General features: G+C 54.3%; 1 protein-coding gene across 7 annotated transcripts in view; it reads left to right on the top strand.

The window, feature by feature from the left end:
* Positions 1–21,458, top strand: part of Dagla (diacylglycerol lipase, alpha) — a 56,705-nt gene that overhangs the window by 12,390 nt on the left and 22,857 nt on the right. For 4 of the 7 annotated variants that reach the window (NM_001005886.2, XM_039079785.2, XM_063264449.1 and 1 more), the window contains exons 2-4: positions 19,424–19,561; positions 19,962–20,173; positions 21,352–21,453. In NM_001005886.2, coding sequence (NP_001005886.1) covers positions 19,467–19,561; positions 19,962–20,173; positions 21,352–21,453 — 409 coding nt within the window. In that variant the 5' untranslated portion in view covers positions 19,424–19,466. Of the gene's footprint in view, positions 1–2,843; positions 3,245–3,269; positions 11,699–16,036; positions 16,108–19,423; positions 19,562–19,961; positions 20,174–21,351; positions 21,454–21,458 lie in introns of those variants that run through there. The other 3 variants (XM_017589261.3, XM_039079772.2, XM_039079770.2) reach the window with 3 other exon arrangements.

Genomic DNA, 21,458 nt, shown 5'->3' with positions numbered 1-21,458 from the left:
CATCTGAAAGCCCCCTCTCTCCCAGTTTGCAATGCTTCAGAGGTACAGTTCATTTTTCCATCGGGTGCCCCAAAATAAACTCCAGAATCTAGGCTCATAGATTGTGCTAAGTAAATGAGGCTTGAGTGGCATTTCTGGCAGGGCAAAACCCAAAGCTGTGTGATCTTGGCCGTGGCGGTGTATGCCGTGGACTTCAGGTCTTCATCGACAGATTGTGAGGGTGGAGCAGCCTGAACTCTAAGTCTAGCACCACTTGCTCTGCTCTGGTCTTTTGGTAAGTTCCAACTATACTGTCTGGTTTTCTGAGCAGTTTCAGTTGCCTAGAAGACCTCTCCTCTCTGTTCCAGCCGCTAGCCTTCTATCTCTGAGTGGTTGCTGCTGCATGGTCCGCTAGAGAAGGGCTTGAATGGGGCTGTCTGTCTGTGATATCTAGGCCTCCATGCCTGGGGGGGTCACAGTGGTATGGCTTGTGTAGTAGGAGTCTTTGTAGACCCACTGACTGCAGAACTCAGGGTGCCTGAGTGATCCTGGCCCAAAGGTTGGCATCCTGGATCTCATGGGTGGGGTCTGAGCTACCTCCAGAGTGCTGCAGTGCTGGCTTTGTGTCTGAGTGACGACTCTCAGCAGCCCTAAGACTTCTGAGCTACTGTTTTCCATTGAGTGGCTCAGTTCCAGGAGGGGTGGGGGTAGAAGAAAGCCATTCAAGACATTTGTTTGAAAGACATTTAAATAAACCCAGAAGATTTATGTGGCCACATGTTTCCAGGCTTTTTTCAAAGTAGTGGACAGGCTTCTGAATCTCCCCCAGCACCCACTTCCCTGTCCCGGAAGTGCAAGAGCCAGGCTTTAGGAAGAGCCAAGAAAGGGGAAGCCCAGCAGGAGCTGAAGATCAAAGCTAGCAGGGCCTACTGAAGCCTAAATGGGAGCTTGGAAATCACAGCCCATGCATAGGGCTAAGGCCTGCCATAGTCAGCATGCATGTGATCCAAGCTGGGGAAGCAGCCCCTGGGCCCCTGTGTCTTCTCCGGTGTGCACCCTGGTCCAAGAGCCCAGAGGAGCTGCTGCTGCATGTGGCCAAGAGAAGGCTCAGCTCAGGCTCAGCTCAGGAGCCTCCTGGCATCAGTGGCAGGACAGTGGGCCCTATGCATCACGAATCTCCCACTTGCTCCTGGGGTGGATGGAGGGCAGGAAATATGAGCCACACAGGCATCTTCCCTCTTGGATGCCTCCTCTGTCTCCTGACTGAGCACTGACCCCATTCCAAGGTCCCTTGCACTGTAACCCTGCACTCACCTGCCCACCTTGGGTTTCTTTGTCAATCTGACCAGAGGACTCCTAGAGGTTGGATGGTGGCATCTCCTGAGGTCCTGCAGAGTGAGGCCAATGACTCCTGGTCTGTGAGTTCCCAGGCCATAGATCTTGTCCCCTGCCCTGGGCTCTGAGCCCGGCAAGGCTGTGGGATGGAGCGTGCCCAGAACATCATGTCTACCTCATTTCTCTTACCTAGGCAGAGGTAGAGGGCCCTCCCTGGGTGAGTGCCAGACCAGAAAGGGATAGAGTTGTGAGTATGTGTGGGGGGAGGCGTCCTGAGGCGGATGTTCCAGCAATCTCTCCTACACTGTCAGGCAAGCTGCAGGAGGTAGCCAGTGACCTCCAGCACCAACCGGTCTGGTAGGTTTATAGGCCTGGCCATTCCTCCTGTTTCTTCCAGAACAGGAAGGACATCTTGCTGGGTCTACCTGGCCTTGACTTTTGCTTGGCCTTGGTCTCACCTTCTGGGAAAGGGATGGTCTGGGCCTCAGTCCTCTCTCCATCATGGCTTGACAAGGAGGAAGCCCCTCAGTAATGAGGTAGAGTACCCATCCCTTCATCTTCTGGAGTTGTGGTGGTGTCAAACCCGTAAAAGCATAGAACGAAAAAGCCAGGATACGTGACACAGGGCAGGAACCGTCAGGAATTTCTCTCCACTAACGTGCTAAACCTGAGGGGTTGGGCCATAGGAGGGTAGCCATGTGCCCATGGAGTACCTTTCAGGGCTGCCTGCAGTGTAACTTCCTTCTGCTCCACCTGCCTGGCTCCCCTCTCAGGGAGCAGAAATGGAGGTGGGGGAGCCCGGGTGTTCCTCTCACCCTCTGCGGGAGGGACTACATACCCCACTCATAGGTGTCAGCAGAGCTTCTCCAGTGGTGGGTGCTGGTGCTGGGACTTCCCTGGCTGACTCACCCTGGGCCTGTTTGTGCCTCTGCTGAGGCAGGAGTTGTGAGGGTGTCTGGGTGCTGAGAACGGCTCACACTCAGTCCCAGGCTTGGGTGAGGGTGATAGAGTCAGTGCAGTGCCCTAGGCCCTCCAGAGAGCCCGCCACCCCTCCTTCCCAACATGGGACAAGTAAGACTCAGGTCTTGAGCATGGTCCTGAAGATTCCTGGGCCAAACGCCCTCCTTGTCCTGCCTCTGCCGAGAGACTAGAGAATAGGGAAGCCATTGATTCAGAGACACTTCCCATGAACAGAACAGGGCAGCCAGGCTGAGGACTGTGAGAGGCAGGAAGTGGGGTCAGCCCAGTGACCTGGTTGGGGCCAAAGACCCCTGGGAGAAAGGAGAACACTGTTGGATTCCCTGCTCCCAGAAAACCCCCCAGGTCCTGCGTACTTGGTTCTCAGACACCCAGAGCTCGTCCTCAGGCCTCCCTCAGCAAGCAGTAGGACAGAGGTGTCGCAATCACAGTGTGGGGAGGGGCGGGGGAGGACTGAGCAGACAGCACTGGAGTGCATGGCTTGCTAGCAGGCTTGTGGGGGCGGCGGCAGCAGTGCTGCGTGGGGTGAGCTGGGGGGGATGGGGGGATGTGCAGTTCTGAGTGACTAGCCCCAGAAGCACTGTCTTCCTGTTACCAGTGGGAGAGGGCATCGCCCTGACTCGCTGGGCTGGAGGCATAGGAGGTGGCTACCTCGCGGAGTGAGAGTTGCGCCTCTGGCATATTTGGTCAATCCTTCCGGCCTTGTGAGTCTCGTAGTGTTGTTCAGGTGCCAGAGCCAGCACCTCTGACAAGCAGGCTATCTGAATGCTCACAGCACATCTGGACCAAAGTGTACTGATTCCTTGTACACAGGCACAGTGGTAAGGTGTCCCAGGCAGGAATGAGGCTGGCAAGCCCTGGCTTGACCAGCCACAAGCCTAACCTGGTATTCAGCCTGGCCTACAACTGGGGAAAGGAGCACAGAGACCACGCCAGCTGTGCCTCTAAGCAGGTAACGTTCATGGGCAGCATGAAGGAACATCAGGCCCCAGCCAGGATGCTTCTTCCCAGTGGGCTAGCATAGTCTTTTACCTCTCAGGAGGCTCTCTTTAAAGAAAATTTGTCGAGCTACTTGTATGGGGGCAGTGTGCCCCTGTACAGTAAGTGAAGCTGTTCTGTGGACAGGACTGTAGGGCCAGCCCTGCACCGGGTGGTGCAAAGCTATAGGAACCTGGGGAGCAGGAAGGGTTCTGGGTTTTCTTCCTGCCTGCTGCTGAACTTGTGTGGCCTATGACAGGTCTATGTATCCTTGGTCTTCAGTGGTCTGGAAGTCTCCTTTTCGCTGGGGTACTCTGTTTATTGCTTCCAGAGCTCTAAAAAAAATTCAAAGGATCAGGCAGTGACATCACACACCTTTAATCCCAGCACTCAGGAGGTAGAGGCAGACAGATCTCTGAGTCTAAGGCCAGCCTGGTCTACAGAGTGAGTTCTAGGCAGCCATGGCTACACACAGAAACCCTGTTTTAAAAAACCCAAAAAATAAAATACATAAATAATAAAATTAGTCAAGGACCCCAGAGCCTTGTTTGGGGATCACAGTTAGCCAGGTCCTCTCTAGGACGGAGCAGGACCCGGCCACCCTTTCTTGGATCCTCTTTGCCTTTCTCCTATGGGCATGGCAGGGTGAAATGAGGTGACAATAGGACGTTGCCTTGATGAACTGATACTGTCATCCTTGTTGCCCTGTGTTTCAGTTTTACTGTCTCATTGTGGGATTGACTCCCCAAAGCCAGGAGCATCCTGGCCCCCGTATGCTCAAGAATCAGAAGGTCAACCAGGTGCAGCCAGGTTGGGAGGGTAGGACTGGCCCTGGCACCCATTGATGGCCTCTCCAGTCTTGGCTCTAGGACATTGTACAGACTTGGCCCCCCTCACCCTATCCTGGGACTGAGTGTGAGTTGCAGAGGGGCTACCCCACCCTCCCAAATTGGCTGGGAGACCTCAGAGCTAGGAGCGCATGTTCTCCAAACATCTTGCTCACGGCAGATGGCAGCCACAACTGCCTTTCTCCCTGCAGTTCCGGTGCACCTCCCTTGCTCACCCCCTGTTAACTTTGGTTTCTGCTTTTGGAGATGGGGAGGCAGCATTCATGCCTCTGACTGTGGGTGATGCAAGGTGGGCACCTTCTGAGGGAGCAGAAACCTTCTCCCCAGCTCAGGAACACAGTCTTGCCCTGGTTCCTGCTAGCTGACTTTGAATCTTCTTGGCCATGTGTGTTGGCAGTGCAATCTGAGAGAAGCAAGGAGCTGGGCTGGGGCCTTGTTTGACATTTCTTGAGCAGCTGCTAGGCACCAGGCTCTGTGCTGGATGCCAAGGACATGGAGATGCAGGGCGTGCAGCCCTGCCCTGTAGCAGCCCCCAGCCTTTGGGGAGCGCAGAATGGAAGAGAACTAATTGTCCCACCTAAGGGGTTGGTGGACCCCAGTGACATCTTGGAGGCAGTGTTTAGGTTAATCCTGGGAAGAGCTCTGTAGACAGCAAGATTGAAGAAAGCAATGTGGGCTGAAAACAGGAGGCCTGCAGCATATCCAACTGAGGCATATGGAGCAAAGGGAGACCATGTTACCTCCTCTAGACCCTTAGAATATAGCCTGTCCTCTGTTTGCATCTAGGTTGGGATCAGCCCAAAGCCAAAGCCCCAAAAGGGAGTGACGCATGTCTCTCTTAGTTCTGACCCTGGGTTTGAGGCCAGCAAGAGCAGCCCCTGATTGTGGAGTAGATGTGGCCTATCCTTTCCTTCTGCCAGGCCCTTCAGCCACAGGTCAGTGACCAAGTGTTTTCCCATGGGGTCCAAGAACAGCTGGGCAAGCATGCTAGATCCCCCCGCAACCCCACAGCACTGCCCCTCATTCTGAGCCTGCCTCCAGTCTACCCACCCCCACAGGAAGCTCTAGGCTGAGCATCCACATAGTGAGTGGCTTGTGTGTGCTGAGCCCTAAGTGCGTTACTGGAGTTGTTAGGGTCAAAGCCTGAGCTGCAGCAGACCCAACAAACAAGATTGACCATCTGTTCCCTGTTGGCCAGTTAGAGACAAGTAGTTTTGAAAAAGAGAGTGCAATGTGGCCATGCCGATGGGAAGAAGAGATAGAAGGGTCCAGCGACCCCTCCAAGTCTGTCCCCAGGGTCCTGACATGATGTTTAGGCTTAAACAGAAGGCAAGAGGTGTGTGTAACTAAACAGCACTGGTAGGAGTGTGGCCCCTGCTGATCACTGTCCTACAAGGTGGTGGGGATTGTGTGAGACCTCTTCCTAGGAGGCAAGTTTCTCTCTGGCTGGCACCAGGCTTCAGCCTTTCTGTTCCCCACTGTGAGATTTTTTTTAATTCTTTGGGGACAACTGTTTCTATAGCCTGATACCAAAGAGAAGGGCACAAGTGTCTCTCTTTAGAGTAATTCTCTCCTGCCACACGTATACCAAGGACTCCTACACAGGCCTCAACCAGTTAACTTTAAAGGTTGTGAGTGACAGACATCACTAGCCCCAAGCTCCTAGGACTTGTTCAAAGTCCTTCAGCAGACTCCAAGTCTGCCCTCTCCAGCATATCTGTGGGGTCACTTACTCTGTCCCCTAGACAAAACTTGAGGGAGCATGTGTGGTGGCCTAGGTGGTTGGCAAGCAACTTTGGAGGCCTCAGGCCCTATTCATTCTTCCTGTTGCTGCCTCCCCTGCCTCATAGTCAGGCCTTCTGGGGGAGTGGATAGCAGGGAGTCAACTCATTTGCTCTTCTAGACTCTCCAAATACCACAGGCAAATTGTTGGGGTACTAGTGGCCGCTATAGGCAGGGCCACGATAACACAGTCAAGCAGGCAGCAGGCAGAGCCAAGGCCTTGATGTTTGCTTTTCCTTCTCCCCTTCCCCCCTTCCCCCTTTGCTTTGTCTTTTGCACCTGTCTGACTGTTTGCCCAAGGATTTGCCCTCCTAGAAGATAGGCGGGACTGGGGGGCGTGGAGTGGCAGGAAGACAACAGTGCTTCTTGGCACCCTGCTTTTCAGCAGGCCCTGTACTACACATGACCTATCCCAGCAGGGCATGGCCTCGCCCGCGCAGAGCATGTGACTTCATATTGCCCAGGCCTGGCATGCCTGGCGTGCCTGGACAGCAGCAGCGGCAGCAGCAACAGCTGGACTGTTAGCTAGGAGCAGGAGAGGCCCACAGGGCCCTGTTCTGGGGCACTGGCCCCAGGGTGCGGGGGTGAGGGGCAGCATCAATGGGACTTTTGTGTGGCTGGGGCAAAGGAACACATGGCCAAAGCCAGGAGCCCTGTGCAGATACATCTGGTCCTTTCTGTCCTGGAATGGTCAGTCTGCAGGCCTCTACCCTTCCTCCTAGCAGAAGAGCGTGTCTTAGTTCAAGCCATCCTATCCCTGACCTTCCCTTCACCCCTTTCAGCTGAATTTGCTTTAGCATCTTGAACTTGAACTTCTCCAGTACGGCGCTGCCTCCTATGGGTTTGGTGTTCCAGCATCTCTCACTGCCTGACAGCTCGTCCACAGTGGCTCCTAGAAGCTGTGTTCTGGGTCCTCTATGTCAACGAGAACAAGTTAAATAACCAGTGGCTAGACCCAAGGATGAAGAACCCTCCTTTTCCCTTTGCTGGTAGTCCCAGGTGGGACTTGCATTAGCTAGGCTAGGAGCCGAATGCCTCACTTCCTGTAGTCTTGCCTATGGCCAGCTTTGTGGAGAACTTTCAGTCCTGTAAGATGGGAACTCTACGCATCATCTTTGGGTTTCCATTCTTCTTTGTGTAGTCACCTTTAACAAAGTCAAAACTATGACCCATGACCTCTGTGCCACCCGGTACCTGCTCATATGCTCCATGAGGGCAAACAGGCTGTCACCAAGAGGCTGTGTTATACCTCCCATGGGTGAAGAACTCTGTAAACAGAGGGGAGCTAGGAGGACACATTGGCTCAGACTTGATAACAACTTTTCCAGGTGGGCACAGCTGCAAGAGGTTGCCTGGTCACTTTCAGACTACCCATGTGCTAGGGGTAAGAAACCAAACAGCCTGACTGACAGGCTTCTAGCCACAGGGATCCCAGATGCCCAAGACTAAGCAGGTGGGAGAAAGAGCTGTGTGATTCAGGGATAGGCATGGGTAGGAGAGAGTTGTCTTGCCATGCTTTGGCCTGGGAACAAACACAGCTGGCTAGCCTTGTGGGGAGGGGGACTGCAGAGCCTGTCCCGGGGCCTTCTTCCTATGACCTGTCCTCCAATAGAGGAAGAAATGCCCACTGTTTACCACCCATATACAGCTTGGCACCAGATGCCTGCCATGACTCCTCCCCAGGGGCAGCCCTGTGGACTGTGACTCTTGGCATTCTCATTTACAGGTAAGAAAACTGGTCTGCATTGCCCTTCCACCAGCATCCCACAGCTGTTACTCCTCTTCTCCAGGTACCAGGGCTCAAAGTGGCTGCAACTTACACAGACCTATTAAGTGGCCAGGCCCTGTGGTAGCCCACACAGACTGACCCTAACTCCCCTGTGTTTTCCCACTCTGCCTGTGCAGTCAACAGAAGCACTAATAAAATAAATACATTAATACATAATTAATCCTACCTCTATCCCTCCGGCCTTTTCTCCCTGGAAGCCCCAGACGTGATCTCATGCATCCTGTCAAAGCCCCAGAAGAGCTATGAGGAAGCTCTGTGCAGATGATGGGGAAGGGCTGGCACCCATGGACCACAGGGCCTTCAAATCAGCTGTTACCCAGTCTTAGCTCCAGCAACAACCAACTGCCCTTCCTCAGCTCTTAGCCTCTGAGTAAGAGGTTTTAGGGTGAAGACTCATTTGCACCCTTCCTCTGGTCTCTGGGATAGTGCTGGGCTAAGCAGGAGGAATAGGAGCTGAGGTGAACTCTACCACCCTGTGGTAGGATGTGTCTTATGCGTGTGCTCGAGAACACACACACACACACACACACACACACACTCACACACACTCACACACTCACACACTCACACACTCACACAGGGATAGTGGGTGTGGCCGTTATAGCACTCTGTTGTAGCAAGTCAGCAGAGAGCATTGAGAGTCCCAGGGAGGAAGGCAGAATGAGTAAAGCATCCGAGAGCAGGCTCAATGCTCAGGATGCTCCTCCTTTCCCCAGTGTCCAAAGAGGCAGTGGCTGCTGCTGTCTTCATCGTATGAGGAGGAGCCCAGGTTTAGAGCCCTGCCTGGGTCACATGAACTCACATGGTCAGGACTGGATGACAGGCTATCCGGGGGAAAGCCTCAAACTTCAAGCATACTTTAGAAGCCAGTGACCGCTCCTGAGGGTTTCCTGTCATGGGTCTGCTCCCTTGTACTTGTGCACAGGTTCACCTGAATCAGGACGGAGCTGAATCAGAACTCTTTGGAAATATGGTGCTTTTGTGTGGGGCCAGGCAGCTGCAGGCCTGTGATTTAAAGGCCCATCGCATGAGTGCCCTCCCTCCCTATCACTGTGGACTCTGTATGTCGACTCTCAGCCTGGACTGTCCATATTCTTTCATCTCACATCCACTTTGGCCAAGGTCCCAGCATCTCACCCCACCAGTCTTCCTCTCAGCCTCCTTTCTATCCCTGCCTCTACTCACCTGGCCCCACCCTGTGTCCTCCCTTGTAACCTGTGAGGTGTATGTCTTGTGCTTGTCCCTCTTATCCCCTCCAGTGGTCCCTCTGCCGTGCTTGACCCAACTCTGGCTCCATGTTCTCTGGGCAGCCACACTCAGGTCTGTGTGACCTCTGTTGTGGGAGAGTTTCCCTTGCCTTAGGTAGAGTGGCTTGGATTTACCTTCTTTTCTTCTGGGTTGGAGATACATGGGACTCTGATCCCACGTCACTCCATGGCTTGTCTTTCTTACACCCCTTAGGTCCTTGGCATGTGGTGGGCACACAGAGATTAGAGGATGTCTACAGTAAAGACTTTCTTAGTCAGATCCCATGTGTGTACGCCCAGCCCTGGGCTCTCTCTCTGTTTCTCTGTTTCTCACCTCCCCTCAAAGCCTGCCCTGGCCCAAGCTAGAAAACTTGGAACCAAAGTCTACCACTGTGAGGATCAGTGTCCTTGTTCTACCAGGTCTAGGGACTGCTTTCTGTCCTGTGCTCCTGGTCAGCCAGGCCTGGGCTTCTAAGAAGGGAGGTCTCCCTCAGTGGCAGGCTCCCAGGTAGGAGAAGGAAGCCACCACCACCTGTATAAACAACTGACACCCCAAGGGACCTGTCAAAATGAGGTTTGTCCCAAAGAGGCTCCCAGGGCAATGGCATATTTGGAATCCAGTTTGAACTAAAAGTCATGCAGAGACTATGGGGTGAGAAGGTGAAAAGAAGGCTTAGGGTCCAGTGTCTCTGAGTGGGACTCCAGAGAGAACCCAAAGCCAGGGGCTGTGGTACAAATAGCAGCAGGTCTCAGGTGGCCTTGTCTCTTTGTTATCTCTTGGGCTGGTTGGGGCCTGGTGTCCTTAATACCTGGCCTGTGAAGAGGGTTTGGAGTCAAAGTGCTGTCCTTTGGGTTTGGGGTTCCCCATGCTGGCTGAGGCATTGCTCTAGTCTTGCCCCTTCCTCAGGTGGGTGGCCACGCTCCAGCTGCAAGGATGTTCTGGTCAGACAGGCTGTGTCTGAAATGAGCAGGGAGGGGGCCCCTGGAGGCCTCCAAGCCCACGATTCTAGGTCATCTCCTGCAACATCCAGAGAATGGAGTGGTATTTATAGCCACCAGCGGCCACTGAGGGTGGAGAAGCCAGCACGAGCTATGACGCAGGCCCGACCCCCCTCACTGCCATCCCCCACTCCAGAGCCTTCCTGGGATGTGCAGGAAAGGACTGTGCCTGCTGAGGAAACAGGCTTTGTCACATTACCGCCCTGAGCCTTGAGGGAGATGAGGCACTAGTGCTGGCCTGGCCGGAGCCTCAGCCTCTCTGGTCTCACCAGGACCTAGTCTGGCCCGAAGATACTGGGTGGGCACCCTATTAGCGCTCACCTGCTGCTAGTCTTCATACATGCTGCCAGTCACTCTTTTCTTGAAAGGTTTGCCCCCCCCCCCAAGATAGGGTTCTCTCTTAGTCAGGTTAGGGGCAGCACAGAAGCCTGCCTCATCCCTCAACAGTGAGCAGTAGCCCCAGGTTGACTGAAACAAGGCCTGCCAAACCCTTGCTACTGCCCCTGCTCTGGTCTTGCCAAGTGGCAGCAGAGGGCCCCAGCTCCACCTCCTGCTACACCAAGGGAGTGAAACCACAGAAGTGACAGTGTGACAAGGCTGGGCACCTGCCTATCAGGGGCAAGGCCTCTTGAAAGGAAGGTAAAACCAAACAGATTGGGCCCTGCTTCTGTTCAGCCTTAACCTATCCTGAACAAAGTGGACTGTGGGTTCTGTCCAGATTCCACATGGGCAGCTCTGTGTTGGAAGCATGAGCCTTATTCCCCAGTGCCTCTGATTTTCGGCCTCCTGGTTGCTAAGCCATCACAGACTAGGACAGAAGTAGGCAGAGCCTAAGTTTTCTTCTCAGGACTGTGCAGTGTAATAGAGAAGGTGAAGCCCACACCAGAAACCTGCAGAAAGCAGGCCACTGGCTGAACCACCTCCCACCAGGGCTGGAGTTGGGGGCAGGTGGGGACAGGCACCCAAACAGACCTCCACAAGAGGACAGACTCTCTGGCCAGGCGCAGTTGGTGGGAACCATGGAGGGGAGCAGGGCCTGGCACAGAACCAAGAGTTGGGATATAAAGGTTGGTCTTGGTGATCATGGCAGGATGCAGGGGCTCTGAGCACTTGGTAGAAAGCTTTAGAGCCAATGCCCGAGAGTTTAATTTTATTTAAAGGCCACTTAGGAACCATGATATGCTTTAAGGAAAAAAAACTATTGGAAGTGTATGTGATGGGGGAGGGCGCACGCATTTCATAGCATGCCTATGGAAGTCTAGGACAACTTTGTGGAGCTGGTTCTGCCCGTGCTCCATCAAATCAGGTTATCAAGCTTGTGTGGCAAGCGTCTTTACCTGCTGAGCCATCTCTCTGGCCCATGCTAGGTTTTTGAAAAGAACGGTTCCTAAGCAGTGTATGTAGTTCACACTGCCAAGCACCCAAGCATCCTGTCTGTGTCAGAGCCTGCTCTCAACATTCCACAACTTTGAAATGGTTTTGTCCCCACCATCCCTCAGCCCATGAGGGAAGCACTGTCATCAGTGTCAGCCGTTTACTGATGGGGAAATGGTCATTGACTCATCTGACTCATCATAGGAAGTGGCTGGCCCCTCCCGCACTGCACTCTGAAGTCTTCGCCCAGTGGATGGCTGAGAAATAAGTCCCTGGGACCAGTGCCAGGTCCAGCCTGTGCTCCACCCAGCAGTGGGGGCCTTCCAGGCACTGCTCCTTCTTGGAGACCTGTGTGACTTGTGATGAGTCCAGCTTTGTCCTACTGACGGGTAAGAGGGAAGAGGGAGTGTGAAAATAGAAGTTGTGGCCTGAGGTCAAGTGTTTTCTCTTGTAGACTGGTCTGCTCTCCTAGCTCGGGAGATGGAGGAGATATGGAATGGCCTCCCGATTCTGAACAGCATCCCAAGGCTGTCTCCCTAAATGCCAGAATTGACCAGAGGGCTCCTCTGTCTCATGGCTCTCAGGCATTTTCGAGCACTTAGTCCAAAACCTAGAAATGTGTGCAGCAGTTAAACCTTGGCTCTAAATGACATGGAGTGCCAGGCCCCAGAGACCTACCTGCTGTGATCACCTCCCTTCATCAGGGCTCCCCTCAAATAGCACAGAAAGAAGGAGAGCCAAGCAAAGGAGAGGCTGGGCCATAGCTTGTGCTGTCGGTGGTCCCATATTCCACAGTTGGGGCAGAGGGTAGGTGCGGCCTCTGAGACACTGAGCTCTGTAGAGCAGCTCCCCGGGGAAGGAGCTCCGCTTGCTGTCATTTGATCCCTGCTGGCTTTGAAGATGACTTGAGAGTGGCTGAAACCCAAGAGCTGGAGCTTCTGGCCTGTGCCCTAGATGGCTGGACTGCCCAGGAGGTGTCTCTCTAAGGCACATATAACTCAACTGGAGGCTTTCTCTCACCTCTGAGCAGCATGCACCCCAAGCAGACCAGATCCGAGGGCTGGTCCACTGCCTGTGGAGGTGGGGCTGAACGTGGCTCAGGGTAGGCTGGGCCCAAGGGGTGGGGGTTCCCAGAGGGGAGGTGTCACGCTTGGTGTGCCCACTTAACACCTCATTAACAACCTCATTAGGGATCCCCTAAGGAAGCGGGGAGGTGCTGACTCCTCTGTGAGGTGTTACCAGCACTAGAGACTGACAGTCTCCTCTGGAGGAAGTTCTCAGGAGTTGAGAATGGGGGACAGCTGAGATCTGGTGAACTTCCCTGCAGGGGCCCATCTAGGAAGCCAAGAACTCCCAGCATGTAGCCCCAGCAAAAGGGAGGCTTTCAGGGAAGAACAGTGTGAGGAGTTACGTTGGACTGAGAGAGCTTGTGGAGGCTTCTGTCCTCAAGGGTGTGTTGCGTTTAGGTGGGGAAGAACTCTGCAGTAGGAAAGCCTGAAACTCAGTTACACAGACAGATAAGGCAGATAGGTACTCAGCTTTTTCATAGGAATATGGATTTGGAGTGGTGTACAGCCTTGTGGCCTTGGGCAGGAGCTCAGTAGCCCAAGCTGTCCCCTCTAGAGAGATGGCACTCCTGCCTCACTGACGTGTGGGTCCAAGGAGTGAAGACCCTGCTAGCTTCATCAGAGGCACCACCAACCCTACCTGAGAAGAAGTCACTCAAGGACTGGGGCTGGTGCAGGTCTGCCTGCTACTGGGAATAGAGGGCCAGGGACTGTCTGCTGCAGGGCAGCAGGCTTGGTGCAGAGGTAAAGATCCTGCACACACTGCAGGGAAACTGATGTATGCATCAGAGTGGGAACAAACCAGGCTTCCTTGAGCTACTCGCTCTGTGTGCTCAGCTGCCCCTCACAGTCCGTCCCCCTCCAAGGAGGGACTTCATGCATTATCTCATTTGCACACAAGGAAAATGAGGTTCAGAAAAGTGATGGTCACAGGCCAATAGAAATAACAGAACCAAGATCTTGAACCATGTCAGCCCTGATCCAGAACTGGAGGAAGGCGGTGGCTGCTTCTTGGAGCAGCCTCCAGCTCTGTGTACTTGAAGGAGGGAGTGGTTAGGAGATCCAGTGGAGTGAACTGCACTGCAAGGGATGGGAGGAGACTGGCTGCAGGCCTACTGCTACCTGCCTGCTTCAGCCCTGCAGCTCCCAGGGGAAGAATGCAACCTGAGGCCAGCACGGCTTGGCTTGCTTGCGTGTCTGAGCCCCTCCAGGTCACTTCTGCCCAGAGAACTGAATGGAACAAGTACGAGAGGCCTATAGGGAGAAGAAGATCTCTAAGGAAGAATTCAGAAGGAAAGTCTGGCCAAGCTGAGGGACCTTTCACCTTCAGGAACAACCCCTGCCCAGGACAGAGTGTGGGGAGAGGGTCCTGCCACTCTCTCTGGCCCTTCCTTCCCCATTTCTCAGCCAGCAGCCCTCTCAGAACAGCCAGCAGGAAGCGAAAGGCCCCAATTGATTCCTGGGGAGTTGGCTGGTGTCAGTGACAGGGCCTGGTGGCAGATGGCAAATTCTTTTCATTGAAGAGGAGTTGGAAAATAATTAGCGTGAGAACTAGAAGTGGAGCTGGCGATACATGGAGCCTGGTGAACGTTTGGTGGGGAGGGGCTGGCCAAGCAGGGCTCTGGAGCCTCGTGCCTGCCTCCAACATAACTGAACTGAGGGACCTTGGGCAAGTTACCTGAACCTCTCTGAGCCTCTGAGCCTTGCCTATAAAATGGGGAGAAAAATAGCAGTTCATGGCGAGTGTTAGAAGTATGAAAGGGGATTCTGTGACTGCTTGAAACCACATCTAACAGTCTGAAACACTACATAATTAAAAAAACACGCGTGGCTGAGTAACTGTTGGAAGCATATCTAGTTCAGTGCAGGTATCACCCTAGTGGCAGGGTTGCCTTCTCATTGCCCCATTCCTGTAACTCCAAGCCTGACCCCCTGATGGCACTTTTATAGGAAAAGGTCTCTGGTCACAAGCCCAACAGAACAGAGCTGGCTTCACAGCCTGCCTCTACTTGCCCCTTGCTGTATTTCTAACTTCATGGAGCCCCAGTTTCCCCATCTATGAGATGCAGACAGGCAGACTAAGCTGGAGGGATGGAGTGAGGACCCCTAATGCTAGGGGTAGAGAATGTGAAACTCTGTCCTTCGAGGCCATAGGTGCAGGTGAGAGTGTGTCAGGTGTCTGTTAGCCTCAGACCCTGGCTGGGGGACAGAAGACTGGCTTTCCTCTCCCGGTCTAGCTGCACCAGGCACATTGTCTATGCTCCACGGGGCCAGGCATTTGAGGACCTCTCTCCTGCTGAAATTCTGCCCTGGCCCTGGGCAGACTCAGCTCTCCCTTCTGCTCCAGCACAGCTGATGTGTGAAAAGCAACAGCTTTTGGGCCCCTAACTTGGGTTGCACACGCCCGGGCACAGGCTGGTGGCACACGCGGCCCTCAGCCCACACAACTTTCTGTCACCTCCTTTGCTACCATCACCCTTCCTGTGCCTTCAAAGGCCAGCCCCTTGGCCACCCTGCCCAGGTGGGCTGTAGGCCTGGAAATGAGAAAGACAATACTTCCTCAGGGATTCTTGGAGGAATGGCCCTGGTGTGTTTGTGTGCCTGAGAAGGCAGTGTCAGGCTGACAGACAACGCAGGCTACTGTTGGTCCTCTCCGTGGTCTTCAGTCTACGCAGAGGACACTCTCTTTGGCTCCTGGACGCTCTAGGGTGTGAGTAGACCTGCAGGTTCTACTACAGTGACACCACACCAGGACCTAAGCCATGGTCAGGCCTAAGACAAGCCCTGTAGATTGGCACCCATTCGTTCTCACTCTAGCCTTGGTAATGCGGCATCCCACTGTACAAAGGCAGAAACCACATAGCACCGCTCAGGTGGTTGGAGGGGGCTCCAGCGAGCTTTCAAGGGGGCATTGCCTGGTAAGCAGAGCAGGTGTGAGCCAAGGTGTTGACCAAGACAGGGCTGTTGCAAGCCTTGGAGTTACAGTGGTGGTTTGGGGTGATGTCACAGGGCATTGTATGCCTACTGAATCCTAACTCCTGAAGTTCTCAATTGAGACTGGCAAAGGCAGCAGCAAGGATTTAGGAAGTTAACTCTAAGGCAATCTGTCAGGGGCCAGGTTGGGTTGAGGGGCCTGCAGCCCCCATAAGGGAGTAGTCAAGGAGGACTTCAAAGGGGAGGTGCCTTTGTCTGGCCTAGAAAGATGAGTTTGTGTGGCAGGAGTACAGAGTAACCAAGGCATCGTCTTCATCACAGCCTCTGCAGAGAGCAGTAAGCTTGGGGCAAGTGGGGGTCACTTCACAAATATGTGTGGAAGGTGAGGTGTTGGAGAGCCTCCCTATCTAGAAGGTTCCTGCCAGGTGAGGGCAGGTTGTGTGCATCCCCAACCGTGCATGGAATCAAAGATGGTGCCCAGGTTTGATCCCTATTGCCACATAAAACCAGGTATGGGGTATATTACCTGTAATTCCAGCACTCTGGAGGTAGAGGTTTAAGGTCTTGACACATATTTTGTGGCCAGCCTAAGATACAGAGACCCTATAACCAGATAATAATGATGTTGCTGATGGTGATGGTGACAATGGTGGTGGTGGTGGTGGTAGTGATGATGATGACAGAGAAGGCAGCATGTGCATTTTAAAAAGAAGTTTGCATTTTTAGGAAGAGGAACTCGCAGAATGGTCAATATTTAACCCAGAGGCCTGAATCATCACCAGGAAAATCTGGCCATGGTAAGGGAGGGGGCAGAAAAAGAGACCCCTTAGGGCTGTCTACCTAAGTCATTCCAACCACATGAAGGGTACTCCTGGTACCTGTTCACACCTGCTTGGGACCTGGAACTGTTTGACATCCACCTGGGCCTGGCACCCCTTCATACCTGCTTGGAGCTGGTAACCCCCTCACACCCGTCTGGGGCCTGGTACCTCTTCACAACCACCTGTGTCCTGGTGCCCCTTCACACCCTCCAGAGTCCTGGTGCCCCTCCACACCCTCCAGAGTCCTGGTGCCCCCTCCACACCCTCCAGAATCCTGGTGCCCCTTCACACCCTCCAGAGTCCTGGTGCCCCTCCACACCCTCCAGAGTCCTGGTGCCCTCCACACTCCCTGGCTCCTGCTACTCCTTACATTCCTGCCTAGGTAGGGGTAGCTAAGCTCCTGCTGGAGTGGATGTGGCCTGCCCTGGAAGTCCTCAGGGTCTGGGAGGAGAGTGCTGACCCCACCACAGTTTAGTCTTTAGGGGCCACTCTGGGAATGGGGTTGGGGGAACTGAGGAGGTGCTCTACAGCTGCCCCAGGCCAGGAAGTGGCTGGGCCCTCCCCCTTCCAAGACATTTCCTCCAAATGAAATCACAGCTCCAGCAAGGGAACAGGCCCCCCATTGTAATGGGCTGGGGTCTCCAAAGAAAGGACGTCTTTCAGACCCATAAAAATAGAAGCCTTAGGATTTATGAATCTGTACAGGGGAAGCCCCCTGCTCCTACTCCTCCCCTCCCCCGTGACCCAGTGGTAACCAGCCGAAGATTCCACTGCCTCGTCTGGGAGGGCAGCTGGGCTGCTAGGGGTTCACACGCACTCCTTCACCCCCACCCCCCCCACTGATGTGCTGTGGCGTTGGTCCAGCACTGTGAGGCTTCTGCAGACTTTCTCTCTTGGGATCCTGGCTGGAATTTTAAGAGGAAAACATAACTGACATGCCACAGGTACAAGCAGTAAGTTACACAGTTAGATGGTGGATGCTGGGTTTATAACTCCTGGGTCAGGACTTCTGCCTACGGAGTCCAGGACTCATGTTAGCTGCCCTGGGCAGAAGCTGGGAAGCTGGAGGGGATGTTGGGGAGGTATGGAACCCCAAATGCCAGTAACAGGAAATGTGTGGGGTCAGCCCTCCAAAATCTACCATATCACAGGAAGGCCCTGGTGCCGAGCACAGCTGCTAGCCATGGATGCTCATCGCCTCCCCCACCCTGCCCCAGCAGCCATGGATGCTCATCACCTCCCCCACCCCGCCCCAGCAGAGTACAGGTGCTATTGGCCCTGTCATTCCAACAGTGTCATGGTCCTGCAGTCATGGCTGCAAGACCTGGGGTCAGAGAGGGCAAGGTAAGGTCAGGCCAGGGTTCTAAGTGCAAGGACCAGGGTACTGGGCACCTGGTGAGCTACAGTGTTAGCCTTTCTAGACTCCTTGAGGAAGGGTGGGAGAGGAGTCACACCCAGTGTGACTGTGAAAGGGCCATATTCTGCTTGAGGTGATGCACCAGGTCGCTGGCAGGGGTAGGACCCTCCCTGACCGGCCTCACTGGGTAAGCATGGCATCTCCCCTGGCCTGATGAAGACAAAATGCAGGGCCTCAACAGGTGATGGTGCTGCTCCCGCCCCACTTCCCTGAATGTGTGTGGGCAGAGCGGTGCCACCTCCAGCTTCCCACTCTGAGCCACCTGCACACGAGGGGGGAACAGGTACAGCAGCTGTTGGCAGCTCTGCCCGCCCCAGCCTTGCTGCCACCCATGAGGCCCTAGCTCCTTCCCATTCATTATTCCAAACTCCGAGCTGTGTTCAGGCCTCCTTGTCCCGGATCTTGCTCCAGTCCTCAGCTCCAGTCTACAGTAGACCTCCCCACCCCCAAGCCACCCCAGCAGCAGCTGCTTCCTCACTCTGCATCTTTCTCCTGCTTCTCACAATCTGCCTGACTCCTCCTCGAGGGTGGGATGATGTCACTTCCTGGGGGTGGGGGGAGTAGGCACGACCCCAGCCGCTGCTCAGGCAGCCAGCTCTGCTTCTGGGCACTCCTTGGGAGTGTTCACTGGCTGGTCCTGAGAGATAAGCCCAGCGGAGCCTGTCCTGACATGACATGCTGCCCAGCCACCTGGCCCCGTTCCCCTTCTCCCACTGGCAGGGCTATGCTCACAGGTCCAGGAAGATTTGGCTAGTTCCTTCCATATACATGTGTTTTCTTTGGACCTGTCACTAGAGAGAGGAGGACCTGCTGTCTACCCTTGGACCAGGTGCCATGTAAACCTCTGCTGGCCCTGGGGGACAGCTGCCCTCTCGTGGGGTGCCCAGCCCTCTGTAGAAGGGGTTTCTCTCTGCACAGGACACATAGAGCTGTCCTGGACCAAGTCCTGGGTTTCTGCTCAGACCAGCCTTCCACTGTGCTACCAGTGCTCTTCCCAGCTCCACAGGAGGCCCCTAGCTCCTGGCCACTCCTGAGCTTGTTGGTGGCTGGTCTGTACCCAGCTACCTCAGAGAAGTAAGCATCAAGCAGTGAAAGCTATCAGGTCAAGGGTGTGTTAGAGCAGCTGCCCTCCTCACAGTGAGGGGCCGATGTCACTAGCCAGAATCCCAACCTGAACCATGACAGTGGCTGAGAGTTTTGTAAGCTGGAGTCAAACCACACTCACAGCTCAAAGGTGAACAAGAAACCAAAGGCCTCGCTGTGCAAAGCCTTAAGGAGAAGATCTGACATGCTGGGCATCCTCACCCTCCACCACTCACACACTCCTCTCCCAGCCTCCCCAGGCCTTTCGTGTCCCTCCCACTCCACAGGGCTTTCTGCTCAGGGACCCTTGCTCTTAGTTCCGAAAGCTTCGGCCCAGAACCATAAGTACTGGTCAGATTTCCTTGTGGAAAGACAGGACCCTGGGAGCCAAACATCCCATTGATCCCACATGTGACAAAAGAGTGAGCTTAGGGTCTTCTTATCTCTTTTTTTGAGACCTAGGCTACCTTCAGAATCATGGTCCTAAGTCTCCCAAGTGCAGGCAGCCAACCAGAGCCTAGGTCTTCAGTGGAGCTGAGCAGTTACTACAGGAATGACCATTGGGCAGGTGCCAATCAGGTGGTGGGCAGGAGTGACCTCAGGGGACAGGCTGAGGGTGCTGTCAAGACCTTTGTTGTTAGGGAGCTTGAGAGGGCAGTGGGCAGCTTCTACCTGGGTCAGCATCTCTAGTGCCTGGAGGCCAATTGGGTGGGGACTGGTGCCAACACCCAAGGTGCCTGAGCATACCCGGTGGTAGCTCAGACGGTTCCAGGGTACTCTTCTTGCTTTCAGGAGGTGAGCGCCTGGCCCGCTGAGCCTCCCAGAGCTGCCAGCCATGCCCGGGATCGTGGTGTTCCGGCGGCGCTGGTCTGTGGGCAGCGATGACCTCGTGCTGCCTGCTATCTTCCTCTTCCTGCTGCACACCACCTGGTAAGTCTCAGCACTGAGGCCACAGTCCTGGGTTTGAGGAGGAAGGTCTGGAAGGAAGCTTTCCACCTGTTCTTCCATGCCAAGTCCAAAGCTGACTCTGCCCTGCTCCTAGGCACTCCTCCAGGTAGGTATCCCCCAGGGTTCAGGACCCCTCCTGGCCAGCGGTCTTTCTGACCTCGGCCGTGGAGTAGTAGTCACTGCCGATGCCTCCCCGTGCTGACAGCCGGGCACATCGGAGACACCCAGAGCCAGGTGGACAGTGTTCTTGTTGGGGAGGTACCTGTCTTCTTTTCCTCCTACTGATCTGCCCCGAGTGTGCCGGCCAGGGCAGCGTGAGGGCAGCGTGAGGGCAGCGTGAGGCACAGAGGCAGCCCACTCTGTCCACTGTTCGGCTCTGCAGGTTTGTGATCCTGTCTGTGGTGCTCTTCGGCCTGGTCTACAACCCGCACGAGGCCTGCTCCCTGAACCTGGTGGACCACGGCCGAGGCTACCTGGGCATCCTTCTGAGCTGTATGATTGCTGAGATGGCTATCATTTGGCTGAGCATGCGTGGGGGTATCCTCTACACAGAACCCCGGGACTCCATGCAGTACGTGCTCTACGTGCGCCTGGGTAAGGGACCCTACAGGGAGCCGGGACTGTTCTTAGGGCTCCATGCCCTTGTGCACTCTTTCACTCCCTCAGGTTTTGGTTGGCCAAACCCTGAGGAGCATGGAGTACCTTACTGGACTGACAGTCCAGTCCACCAGCTGTTTTGTGAATCTTTTCCTTAGGGAACACACCCACTTATTTATATGTTGCCTTTTGTGTTTTGGTACCATAATGGCAATTGAGAAATTTCTTTTGTGACTGGATGGCCACAGAATCTGAAATGCTTGCTCTTGTGGCCATTTGTAGACAAACTTAGTTGAGCCCTATTCGAAACTGTGAGCCTGTCTGTAAAATGCTTGGTGATCCTTCTGAAACAGATCAGGAAACCCCTGAGGCCAGGCTGAACCAGCTCCCCAGAGGACTAGCCTATATCACTTTTGGGCCATGTCCCAGCAGCCTCTGGGGTATTCCCAGGGAACACTTCTCTCAAACTTCTCCACTGCTCCTGGGGAGGAAAGTGTTAGCTTTGTTTTAAAGATGAGGACATGAGGCCAGGAAGACTAATTAGCTCTTTCAAGGTCACACAGCTAAATCAAGATAGAAGAATCAGAGCTGGGATCTGAGCCCGTCCTGCTGTTTTAGCTGCATTGTCTGGGCTCTTAGCTGCTCTACTTTGCTGGCCCTGCCAGCTGTCTTCTCTCCTTTCCACTCCCACTGGGGCTCTGGACTTAGTACTCTGATGAACTGAGTACATGGCCACCATTGCTTGGATCCTGGGCCTCCTCTCATCCTCCTACCCCACCGAACCAAGTTTCTAAGTCTTCTGAGAAGTGCCAGTCTTCAGTGTCCTGTGATAAAGTTATTAGCAGTCTCTAATAGGGATGAGGAAATAGAGGCTCAGAGAGATTAGGTAACTTGCCTACAATGAGTCTGATCCCAGAGCTCCTGCAGGAAGGAAACTGTGAAATCGTGAGGAAGCTGGGAAGCACTTGCTCCCTCTTCACCTGTGCACTCACAGTCCTGGGAGGCAGTGGGGACTCGAGAGGACAAACCTGTGCAAGAGGACAGACCTGGCTCTGTGTATCCCTGCTGTGAGATGTAGAAGTCAGACAGCAGAAGCCAGGATGAGGTTCTTGGGCCCTTTCATGGTAGCAGACAGTGGCTTGTAGCCTTTAGTCAGAACCTGCCTCTCCTTGCAGCCATTTTGGTGATCGAGTTCATCTACGCTATCGTGGGCATCGTCTGGCTTACACAGTACTACACCTCCTGCAATGACCTCACTGCTAAGAATGTCACTCTCGGTATG

This window comes from Rattus norvegicus, chromosome 1 (genome assembly GCF_036323735.1).
Source record: "Rattus norvegicus strain BN/NHsdMcwi chromosome 1, GRCr8, whole genome shotgun sequence".
In the NCBI taxonomy this organism is placed as follows: Eukaryota; Metazoa; Chordata; class Mammalia; order Rodentia; family Muridae; genus Rattus; species Rattus norvegicus.
This window is presented reverse-complemented; position numbering and strand designations above follow the sequence as displayed.